At 31.4% G+C, this 12,869-nt stretch overlaps 1 protein-coding gene across 1 annotated transcript; it reads left to right on the top strand.

The window, feature by feature from the left end:
• The first annotated feature begins 7,684 nt into the window (after nt 1-7,684).
• Nucleotides 7,685-11,282, top strand: LOC145626251 (AP2-like ethylene-responsive transcription factor PLT2). Its single transcript, XM_081678682.1, has 8 exons — nt 7,685-7,938; nt 8,313-8,802; nt 9,142-9,224; nt 9,491-9,499; nt 9,624-9,712; nt 9,941-10,014; nt 10,142-10,269; nt 10,359-11,282. Exons 1-8 carry the CDS (start codon nt 7,791-7,793, stop codon nt 11,147-11,149), a joined length of 1,812 nt encoding a protein of 603 aa, XP_081534808.1. The 5' UTR covers nt 7,685-7,790; the 3' UTR covers nt 11,150-11,282.
• The last annotated feature ends 1,587 nt before the right edge of the window (nt 11,283-12,869 follow it).

The following is a 12,869-nucleotide window of genomic DNA, read 5'->3' as shown; positions in this document are numbered from 1 at the left end:
ATGTACGATACACACCACCAATTATTGATACATACACAAAACAATGTGCATCTGATATAGTATGTGGAGTAACATACATACAAATATGCAATTAAGAAACTCATCTTGAGATAAACTTAGGGGAAACAAACCTAGTTAGCTTAGCTTAACCCTAACCTTAAAAATAGGGGCATAGGTAATTAGGCATAGGTATGACAGCAGTTGATCTTGTGAGAGGTTAAACAACAGTACAACTACAAGATCCACTTCTTTCAAGTCTTAACCAGACAAATTTTCTTCTTAAACTTGCACACCTTTTTGCCTCTTTTTATTTAAAAACAAAATTTGTTTTAAAAAATTGTTAACTTTTAATTAATTAAATTAGTTTGATGGGTGGATGATATTTCGAGGCGACACGAGCAATTCCCCGGCGTTTCCTCCCACCAATTAATTTTTGTTTACTTAATTCCCATGATGCCCTCCCTCATTTGTTGAGCACATTTTCAAACTTTGTCCATTCTATTGCACCAAGTTCCAATATTTTTTTAGGCTAATATTAACATTATTGTGTTTATTATAATTAGAATATCATAATATTTCACATTAAAAAACAAAAAGATTTAGGAGTATTATTATTGATGTATGATGTATTGCGTTTAATAGTATTTCAAGTTTGTAGAGTTTGTGCCAAGCTTAAGTTTGTTTTTGAGCACCCCAAATTACAATTTGTGAAATTTAGATTGTAGTTTTTCATTCCAAGTGACTTATAAAATCGAGAATTAAACCTTTCATCAATCATGATGACATCTCAAAATCTTCAAAGAAAAACTAAATACTTAAAAGATGCTTCATGTTAGTAGGATTATGTTAGTCATATCTAGCTAAATATTTGCTAACCTCAAATAGTCGAACAATGACATCTCAATTTAAATTTTGTCAAGATGAGATTTTGAGATAAAATTGTAATTTGATACTAAAAGGAAGCACGTATAAGTTTGTACACTAATAATAGTTAAATACTATTGGTTAATATGTATGTTTTATAGGCTTGAAGTGTAGTTAGAACTTACTTTATTTCGTATAATGTTATATAAAATCGTTAGTTCAAAACCACCATATTACTATAATATGTGTAAATGATTATCAATACAAACATACATTCGTCACATTTGAAATTTGCAGCATCACTTGACTATCAAATGATCTAACACCTTATATTATGTAAGTAACATTAGTGTAAGTGTGAAACAAGTCTGTCTCGCATGAATTACTTTATCATTTTAGTAATTACAATCTCAAATAATGTGGTGATCTCAACAAACTCATGTAAATCAAATTTTTCCTTAGAGATAAGGAACTTGGTATAAATTTAGCACAATTATAAAAGATATGGTTGTCTTTACTAACTAACTAGATTTGATCATACTAAAAGTAGTGATGCCATTGGAGGTGATTTGCATGAAACTTACAACAGCAATTGGCTCCTAAAGTGGCAGTCAAAGTTTAGTTTCTTGCATTTTTTTGACATTAATGAAAGCAGACACCTCCTTATTGGCTTGATTTGGTTGCTGACCACTAGAACTCTTTCCAGCTTACTAACTGACACGTGTCATTCATTTTCACAACTATTGCAAAATTTTTTTTTTTTAGAAAAAAGTAAAATTAAAAACATTGATTAATTTTTTTTTTTTTTTTGAGAATAAATCGTCAAAAGACTAAGTAAAGTGTATTTAATTTAAGTAGACTGCAATTTTATCTCTTCACACAATTTCCCAAAACCAGAGAAATAGAGTGAGAAATAAAGGAGAATTTGAATAAGTTAAATCAGAATTTCATCACTATTATTTGTATCTAATCTTGAATTTTTAATATATAAATAAATCTAACAATATGAGAGGATTTTATTCAAAATTTTACTCCATAATAAAGAGAGAAAGAAGAGAGAAAAAAAAAATGTTTCCTCCACAATAATAAATTTCTAAATTTGGTCTTGCTAGATTGATCTTGGTGATAATTACTGTGCAATTCAGAGCAGAGAAGCTGCCACCAGGTCATTGTTTTCTTCTTGTAATTTACGTGCGTTCGTTTTTTTGTTATAATTAAATATAATATCACGTATGCGTTAGAATTAAAATTATCGTTGAAAGAAAGGGATGCTAACCTCGTTATATATACGAGTATAATTTTATATCATGTTAGTATGAGGATATGATAGTCTTATTTATAAATTCAGTAATTCTTTTGCTTTAAGGGATGATATTGTAGGCCGGTATAATTATAATATTTGTGCTCAATTATAGCTAACTACATGGAAAACCCTATGTTACATACACCAATATGTAACGCGCAGTGCATTTTTCGTAATTTAATTAGTAGTTCATATTGTGAATGATAGATGTCTCTCAATTTTTGATTAATTTTTGATGATATCCAATTGAATTTATGCTATAATAAAATGCCCTTAGTAAAAAGATAAGACAAAGAGTAATTTAATTATAGCACAAGCATCACATTTAAATATTTAATGATGCAACTTTACTAAACAAGAGTAGAATAACAGCAAAATCATATAATTAGGCATGGAATAGTAAAATAAGGCATTCAATTCTTAGAATTATGTCAGGATTCTGACACGCATTTTGTAGAATCATTTTTATAATTTTGACCCTTAAATTATGGGTTCTTTTATAATTTTGCGGCAGTTTATTTATAAAAAGATTATTGACAGTGTTCATATATACAAGAATATGTGTATAGATTAGAGGTTAATTATTTGTATATACAAGTATATGTATATAGATTAGAGGTTAATTATTTAATTTTGCATGCATATCATGTTATGTAATGTTCTGATTAAAAGGGTGATTTAAGAATAATATGAACAAATCTAGCTAGTTCAGTATATATAAAGCTTCCCACGCCAATAGCTAGGGGTTCTGCTACTTGGGGAAATGTTATCAATTTGATCAGTGGAATGAAAAAGATGCATTATTATAAAATTTACGACTCTTATACAATAAAAATATAAAATGGAAATAATTAGTTTCCAACTTTTAAGCCGAAACATTTAAAAGAAAATACATACGTAATATATTTTAATAATCTATAGGAAAATTTGTTAGAAACAACCTTTTAAAGTGTTCACTTTATTAAAAACAACCTTTTAAATATTTTTTTACAAATTCAGACCACATTATATTTTTTTTTTATCAAAGACAACCTAATGCTAGTTTTCGGCATTGACTCTATTTTTCCGATGTTGACAACGAGTGTATGAGGCATGTGACCTCATATATTGCTAATTACACCCCTTTCCCTTCAATTCACTCGTACTAAATCCCCTCCTCTCTCAAAGTAATTTGTCACTTTAAAGGGTTTTAATATGAGTTAATTGGAGGGGAAAGGGGTATAATTAGCAATGTATGAAGTCACGTGCCTCACACACTCGTGGTCAACATCAGAAAAATAGAGTCAACGCCGAAAACTAGCAATAGGTTGTCTTTGGTAAAAAAAAATTTTAATGTGGTCTGAAGTTGCAAAAAAAAATTTAAAAGGTTGTTTTTGATAAAATAGACACTTTAAAAGGTTGTTTTTGACAAATTTTCCCTAATCTATATAATATACTTTGTACCAATTATATCACATCTATATGAATCCATTTTATGATATGTATCACGTTCTTTGTGAAAATATACACTCGTACTGTAATAAATATAAAACCATGAGTCGAATCATGGAACTAGATAATAATATTAACAATGAAATACTTTTCCTACTTATAGGTAATTTAAGTTGTTGTTATATGTACATGTAGTTACTCTATTTTAGTACATTTTATGATATAGGGTAGTTTTTTAAACAATTGTATCACATATTTATTCTATAATATGAAAGCCATGCAAAACATAAAATTGATAGTATCTACATTAGGGTAGTGAGACAAGCAATAACATCAATCAATCAATCAATTAATAACAATATACTAAAAGACACACCAACAATGACAAGTGTCATCCTCTGGTGTGTCCTTAAGTTTGTTTTTTTTTTTTTTTTTTTTTTTTTTTTTTTTTTTTGGAAAACACTAATTAAGTAAAGTTTTAATGAATTAATTTTTTTTGCTAATATAGGTCAATTATTGCCTTATTTGTTAAATATTAATTATGTCTAAATCTTTACTTTTAGAAAGAATAAAAAAAATCAATCACAACCTAGGAATAATATCATAGATTATAATATAATCCATAATAATAATAAAAGAATATTATATTATTTTGCCAAGCTAATTACCTTAATAATTAATAACTACAAACAAGTAATAACCATTAACCAAAAACTACATGATATATTGATTGATTACTAATTTTTTTTTTTTTAATATTTGTATTAGATATTGCCAAACATAATAATAAATATACTGATATTCAATTAGAATTCATAACAAGAGAAAGGTTGAATAAAGAAATAATACATTATTCGGAAGATGTTGATTAATATTGTAAATGGCTTGATTTGAGATAAAATCATATATAGCGTGTTTTTAATAGTGAGTACGAAGGGAATTGAATTATTTCTTAAGGTAGATATATAGCTTTAAAACTTTATTTAATTAACAAGAAACTAATGGCACCAGGCCACACTGAATTACTTAAATATAATTATATGATCAATCAAATGCATAAAAGCTAATTGAATCTTCTATGATTATTTCAATAAATATTTTGGTAGTTTATTTTACAATAACATTATTAGAAAATTTTCTTACACTAATTTTTTTACACATACTAAAATAGTGTAGAATAGCTGAATTGATAATAATACTAAAAATTTCCGTGCGTGGCACGGGACATAACCTAGTAAGATAAATAGTTATGTTATATTGTCTCTAATTAGGCGTGGTAGGATTTGATGGAGAAGCTTGTAGTTTGTAGGAGACATGCATGCATTGGATTCTTATTAATAATAATAATTAATTAACTATAAATAAATCACTTAAAAATCAATTAATTAAGTACTTGTAAATTAAGTAGATTAAATTAATGAGGGCTTCACCTTTGACGATCGCGGATTTCAATTAGGCAGTCAACAGATTTCCTACTTGGGAAAATCAAAATGAAATCCTTTGAACTTTCTTAAATTCTCTCTTTTTGAATCTAATTTAATTTAATAAAAATCTTACGAGTAACATTTTTTTAGTTTTAATTTGTTACTTTTTCCTAAGAAGGGAACAGTTCATGGTTGTGTTGTTTTGAATAAGAGTAAAAATTACTCCTTTATTTGCAGTTCTTTGAATATTTAATATGTCGGAGTTTATTTAATTTTTAATTTGGTTTTAAAATAATTGACGTCCGTACGCACACATCTTCAACCCATGCAAAGCACTCGGGGATCTACAATTTTGGCCTTTGGTGTGGGTGCCTATTCAAGAGATCTCCTTATGCCCTATTTACTCTAAATTAGACTAGTTACTGCGTTTTTATTTCGTTCTTAAATAAAACTCTCATTTTTACCACCTAGGCATCATGGTATTGTCCATTAATACAAATAATTGTATTAGGTTTTCTATTTCGGTCATCATGCCATAGTAATTATTACAAGGATCTTGCTAACGAGCGCCCCGGGGCGTTAGATAAGGATAAATTATATTGGTTGAAATGGTATTAAGTTAGGAATTCATGACAAAATCACGCGTCGTTCGGTGTAATTAATGCTAATTTTACTATAATATTTGCACTTTAATTCTCTTATCTAACGCCCCGCGGGCGCTCATTAGCTTTTGCCTTATTACAAATACTGAGTATTTCGTATTTTTAATACTTACACATATATTCGTTTAAAATATCAATACTAAGTTATTCTAAATGCAATAATAACCAATAAAATTTTTTAAACTTGGACTTAATTTGACTATAATTGAAAGTAGACTTAAATTTGAGCATAATTGAAAATTGTTATATGGTTAATACTCTATAAATAGAATTATATTAATTTATGAAAAGTAAAAAACATTTTTCCTCTACTAAATAAGAAATACTCAACAACTGATTAAACATTATTAGAAAGAGATATCTCTTCATTTGTTCCTAATTACTCTCTCCATCATCATTTATACTTGTATCTTTTAAATTTTACTCGTAACTTTTTTGTGATACAATAACCATTCAATTAAGAGTATGTGTTGACGAATAAGCTTAGTCACTAAAGGATAAAAATATAGACAGATATTTTGGGAGAGAAAGTCGGTTACTTTGCGTAGACAATAGTTGAGATAGGGCTAAGAATTAAGAGAGAGAGTGAGAGGATTTGCTGAGAGTGGGGAATGCTGGGGTTTGGGGTGTCATTTATTGCACTCTACGAGGTCGAGAGTTCCAACACTTGATCAACTTGCTTCGACATTTTTTGCAAAATTTATAGCTTTAATTAGAAAATTTAATTAAACTATCATCAACAATTAGTATTATTCTTAATTCATTCCCACCTCTTGCTTTAATTACTTCTGTATTATTCTTGTTATAGTAACTTAATTTGTCTCTAGTTACTCTCTCATAGCTTCTTAAAATATACTCATATTAAGAAAAAAAAATTACAAGAAAATAATATGCGAGTATTATTAAACTATATATAGCACTTTAATTTATTAAGTACTTAATTATATGTGGATGATAAACTAGTTTACTTGGTAAAAGATTTGAGAAATGATGTTTTAATAATTAAAGTTCAATTTCATGTACATCATTTAATTTGCACTTCTAATAATTCTGTTTCTTATTTTAATTTTATTTTTTTTTAAAAAAACACTAATTAAGAGTATATGTGACATGAAAAACACGTATATTTTCTATTTAATAATATAGGGATATAGGTAGATCAATAAATTGCGATATTAATTCAAAAAAATGGAGTAAAATTTATTATAAGATCAAAGTGACTGATATAAGTTTAAGGATAATTTGAACGTCTCATAATAATAAGATAGTGAGAAATGGTATCGTCCCTTATGACATGCTCGAGTTTAGATAAAAGGGATTGGAATTTTGCAGTTGGACTTGCAGGTTTGTCATAACACAAAATAAGTCTGAGGTGGAACTACCCATTTACCAGCAGCAAGACACGAATGTATCTTCATATTTAATTGATTACGAAGTAGTTTATTTTTAATGTTGGATTAATTATATATAAATACATTAGTATATATTAAGATCATCAAAACCCTTCTCCCTCTTCTTAATAGTTAGATCAGAGCTTTGGAATGTGGAGCATCCAAAACTACTACTTAGACCACCAAAAAAAGTCCCCCCTTTTTTTTAAGACTTCAACAACAATTTCAAGCTACAAATATATTGGTATTGCCAAAAATAATATCCAGTATAATTTTGTTCTTGAAATTAATCAAACACTTAGCTTTAATTTCTCAAGCATATTTAGTACCATGCATTTCTGTCACTTTTCTTCTCTTTTTCCTCTCTTTCCTCCCTCCCTCTCTCTCTCTCTCTCCTTAAATCTAGAGAGAGAAAGTGAGTAGTTAAGTAGAGAGGTGTAAAACTGTAAACCCTAATCCTTTTTTCTTCTTTTTTTTTTTTAGGATTTTTTTGGTAATTAATCTTTAAACTTCATCATATACTCTATTATAAATATGCTAGTTTTTGTTATATTAAATTACTTTCATCTTAAATTTTTATTTGTTGATTTGTGATGCAGGAAGGTTTAATTTGGTGATGCTTATTAAGCTCAAGTTATTATCATCAAGAAAGTGGTGAATTACAGAGTGATTAAGCTTAATTATTAGTGTAATAGTGGAAGATTATAACTATTTTATGAGCTCAATGAATTCAAACAATTGGCTATCTTTTCCTCTTTCTCCTACTCATCCTTCACATCTTCAATCCACCAATTCACAACCTCATCAACAATTCTCCTTAGGCCTTGTCTCCGACATTGACAACCCCTTCGGCCAAGCTCAAGGTAAACCTTATATTATTTTACGGATTAATTAAGTATATATATAATGAGTGCGTAATTATTAATATCTATATCTATATCTATATCTATAAATATTTCTTCTGATCCTAAATAATTAATTGTTGTCAATTTTATTTTTTTCAATGTCGAATTTTAAATATATACATGTAGTACATAATAAATATATAAGGTTCAAATATAATCCAATACCATCAATAAGCTCATTTACTATCACTAAAAGTGTATAATTTGTTGTACAAAATGCTAAAAATGACAATTTTTTGCATTTTCTTTATCATTTTACTAGACTAGTTCTTAAATGACTCTTTAACTTTTTTTTTTTTTTTTTTTTTTTTTTTTTTTTTTTTTGTTCATAGAATGGAACTTGCTCAACTCACAAGGCGGTAACGAGGTCCCTAAGATAGCAGATTTCCTAGGAGTAGGAAAATCGGAGAGTCACCATGATTCGCCGGATCTTTCAGCGTTTAGTGACATGGGCCAAGGCAGTGAATCAGATTATCTATTTTCCGGCAATAACGGGTTACTCGCGGTGCAAAACACCGTGGCAGCAGCTAGTAACACTAGCGAATATGATCAATACCAAGATAACTCGAATAACTGCTTGCAATCATTAACGTTATCTATGGGAAGTAGTGGGCAGCAACAGCAACAACAACAGCTACAACAACAACCTTCTAGCACTAATAATTGCGAAACAAGTGGTGACAATGTTAGCACCGCAGCCGCTGGGGCTGCCTCGACTGCTGCCACTGTCACCACCGCGATTACTCCCGTGGTTGAGGCTACTCCTAGGAGGACACTTGATACTTTTGGGCAAAGAACTTCTATTTATAGAGGTGTTACTAGGTAATTATTATTCTTTTAGCCTATCGTTGAATATATATATAGACCATTAGCAATTATGTACCTTTCATCATCAACAAAATTACAAGTATAAAGTAAAAGTATAGACGGTCCATTTTCTAATAAAATCTATGTGAGGTTGTTAGGATAATTTTTTTTTTTTTCTTTCTATAAATTAATTGTTGTCCCTCATATTAATCGAGTAATTGGATGGTCTAGTAATTGAAGAGGAATATTGCGCGCTCACAAAAATATGTCAATATGGATTCGTTTTATTTTACGTTTATGTTACACTCGTGTTATTTATGGTACGTAGAGTTAATTAGAAAAATGGTAGCACAGGCATAGGTGGACGGGAAGATATGAAGCTCATCTTTGGGATAATAGTTGTAGAAGGGAAGGACAATCAAGGAAGGGTCGTCAAGGTAATTTTCTTTATCTTTCCTTTTATTATTTTCATCGTTACAATTTTTTCTTTTAATCTGAGGAGTTTTCCCGAAATCTAACAATAATATATATGTATGCTAATGCTAAGGATTATGCATTTGGATCGATCTAATCCCAAATTTATACTTTATTATAGACTAATTATCGAATGTTACTAACTTATTTTTGTTTTCCTGGTTGATAACCATGCATGTTGGACTGTAATTGGTGGTATCAATTTTGACGTACGTACACTTTCCTGCAGTGTATCTTGGTGAGTAGAAATAAGTTACTCTTAAATCAAATTAATTAAATGCCTTATATATTACTCTTTTCTTCACTTCAAAGAACAAAAATCGGATGTACAACAACGTATAACAACGTGTGATATGTAACAGGAGGGTACGATAAGGAAGAGAAGGCCGCAAGGTCTTATGATCTAGCTGCAATCAAGTATTGGGGAACGTCTACCACCACAAATTTTCCAGTTGAGTTTCTTTCAATAATTACTTGCTCGTTATTATTTGCTATCTTATATATTTTTCGATGTATAACTAGTAGAAACTAGAGTTAAAACATGTTCCTGGGCCTTAACCATACATATTTAACTATGAGAAGGACAGTTGCACGTAACATAATTAATCCTTATTCACTTATATGGAATGCTTATGCATTTTTTTACTTCTTGTTGGTCAACGACAATGATTGACTGTAGATAAGCAACTATGAGAAAGAAGTAGAGGACATGAAACACATGACTAGACAGGAATTCGTAGCAGCTATTAGAAGGTATGTGAATTTAGATTATAATTCCATGTTAAGTATGTATGGCAATGTTGATTATTTGCAATAATTACTTCAACCTTTTCTCATTAATTATCTGCTTATTTATATAATTATCTTAATGGTATTATAGGAAGAGTAGTGGATTCTCTAGAGGTGCATCAATTTATCGTGGTGTAACGAGGCACCATCAACATGGGAGATGGCAAGCAAGAATCGGAAGAGTAGCGGGGAACAAAGATCTCTATTTGGGAACTTTTAGTAAGTATTCTGTAATTTCGTAAATATTTATTGTCATGTACGAATGTGTTAGACTTTACCAACTAAGCTAACTGATAACCTCTATTCAGGCACAGAAGAGGAGGCCGCGGAAGCTTATGACATTGCGGCCATCAAGTTTAGAGGCCTCAATGCTGTGACAAACTTTGACATGAGCCGGTATGATGTGAAGGCCATCCTAGAGAGCAACACTCTACCCATAGGAGGAGGAGCCGCCAAGCGCCTTAAGGAAGCTCAAGCCATAGAATCTTCTAGAAAGAGGGAGGAAATGCTTGCCCTAAGCAATAGTACTTACCCATATGGAGCTAGTAGCTCAACCTCGAGCCGGTACGGGGCCCACCAACAAGCCACTCATGCTTACCCTTTACTACCTTACCACCAACAAGACACCCAACCACAACCCTTGCTAACCCTACAAAACAACCATGGTCAAGAAAGTAACAACATTTCCCTTTCACATTACTCTCAAGAAGCTCAATTCTTACAATTGTACCAACAATCAAGTTACTCAAACCCTAGTAGCATGTACAATAATTATCTCCAAACTAACCCTAGTTTGCTACATGGGTTTATGAACATGGGCTCAAACTCTGGTGTAATTGATACTAACAACAATGGTAGTTCAAGTGGGAGCTATAGTGGTGGCGCCTACCTCGGAGGCGGGGCCGGGATCAATGGCATGGGGTCCGCCTCCTCGACGAGCAACCCTGTGGGACCCGGTGATACTCATGAGCCTCTTGCATTGGTGAAGGTGGACTATGACATGCCTTCTGATGGTGGTGGTGGAGGAAGCTATGCAGGGTGGTCGACGGAGACGGTCCAAGGACCGAATAATGGAGTCTTTGCAATGTGGAATGAGTGATGATCAAATAACTCAGGGATGATTTTGCATTGTTAGTTGACAAGTTTTTGCATGGAGGAGGGGAAATATGAAGGGATTTAGACTTACATTTTTAGTTGCTTTATTTTTGTTTTTCTTGTGTTTTAAACTTGGAATCAAGCCTTATAAAAAAAAAAAAAAAAAAAGAAAGAGAAACAAAAGCTAAATGTTAAGCGGATGGATATGTTCATTTTCAATGGGAAAGCTAAATGAGAGATTATGGTTCACTTATATATTCATTTTGCAACTTTTACTTCATTTTAATGTTTGATAAATGTCCATTTTCTAATAATTTTAGCACCCTGTGTATTAATTTCTTCAATTCCAAGATATTTAAAGTGAAATTTTGTAGATGGCCAAAATGGTGTACAAGTATAAGCAGTTTAAAAGTAAAAACAATGTTGTTAGAAATGATATTAGAAAATTTTGACTTTTATCGCCTCCAAAAACGATATATAAGTATTTGTTTTTATCACCTACATAAAAATAGTCTAATATCTAGCATGTAGAGTGTACATTGTCTACCTAGAACTAATGTTGTTGGAAATAATATTAGAAAACTTTAACTTAGGAGGTGTACGTCGGATCCGGTGTCAGAATTTCACGGAACATTACAAGGTGCATCCCGAGGTCGAATAATATAGTTTCGACCCATATAATGACCATTATCGGGCTACGTACAGGCCACATGAAAACTTATAGCCAATGCAAGAGGCGTGTACGAAAACGAGTAAATTAACCGTCTTAAGGCATAGTGGATGGTTTCACCTACCCAATTGGACTCCTGGAGGGTATTAGGGACCATGGTAAACATCTCGGCAACTTTTATTTCCGGACGAAAAAAGGTTAAAAAATTCCAAAATTAAAGGCTATTATCCACGCTTTTTGAGGAATTTTTGATGTTATAGGGTCCGGTGGCGAAAGAGTCTTGAGACCCTAAGGGATACATTTTAGGGTCATATAATGACGTATGGAAACATATATGTTGTCAAAGATGCCCGTGGTAGGCTTCAGTTCACGAAATCGGTGCAAGTTTCGAACGGGTAAATTGACCGTTTTAAGACATAATGGAGGGTTCCACCCACCCAATTGGACTCCCGCAGGGTATTAGGGACCATGGTTAATATCTCGGCAATTTTTATTTTCGGGCGAAAAAAGGTCAAATAATTTCAAAATTGAAGGCTATTATCCACGTTTTTTGAGGAAATTTTGACGTTACGAGGCTCGGCGCCGAAAAGTTTTGAGACCCTAGGGGATACATTTAGGGTCATATAATGACGTTTGGAACCATATATGGCCATTATATGTTGTCAAAGATGTCCGTGGTAGGCTTCAGTTAACGAAATGGGTGCAAGTTTCGAACTGGTAAATTGGCCGTTTTAAGACATATTAGATGGTTCCACCACCCAATTGCACTCTTCGAAGATATTAGGGACCATAATAAACATCTCGACAATTTTTATTTCTGGGCGAAAAAAGGTTAAAAAATTCCAAAATTGAAGCTATTATCCACGTTTTTTGAGAAATTTTTGAGGTTACAGGGCCCGGTGGAGAAAAATCTTGAGACCCTAACTCCCTAAGGGATACATCTCAGGGTCATATAATGACGTTTGGAACCATATATGACCATTATATGTTGTCAACGATGTCCGTGGTAGGCTTCAATTAACGAAATCGTTGCAATTTTCGAACGGGTAAATTG

This window comes from Chenopodium album, chromosome 4 (genome assembly GCF_948465745.1).
Source record: "Chenopodium album chromosome 4, dcCheAlbu1.1, whole genome shotgun sequence".
Taxonomy (NCBI): Eukaryota; Viridiplantae; Streptophyta; class Magnoliopsida; order Caryophyllales; family Amaranthaceae; genus Chenopodium; species Chenopodium album.
This window is presented reverse-complemented; position numbering and strand designations above follow the sequence as displayed.

Excerpts from the sequence above, each read along its gene's own strand:
- LOC145626251 (XM_081678682.1), top strand. The coding sequence starts at position 7,791 with ATGAGCTCAATGAATTCAAACAATTGGCTATCTTTTCCTCTTTCTCCT. Across the intron at positions 8,803-9,141 it reads ATTTATAGAGGTGTTACTAG|GCATAGGTGGACGGGAAGAT; the intron begins GTAATTATTATT and ends ATGGTAGCACAG. Across the intron at positions 10,015-10,141 it reads TTCGTAGCAGCTATTAGAAG|GAAGAGTAGTGGATTCTCTA; the intron begins GTATGTGAATTT and ends ATGGTATTATAG.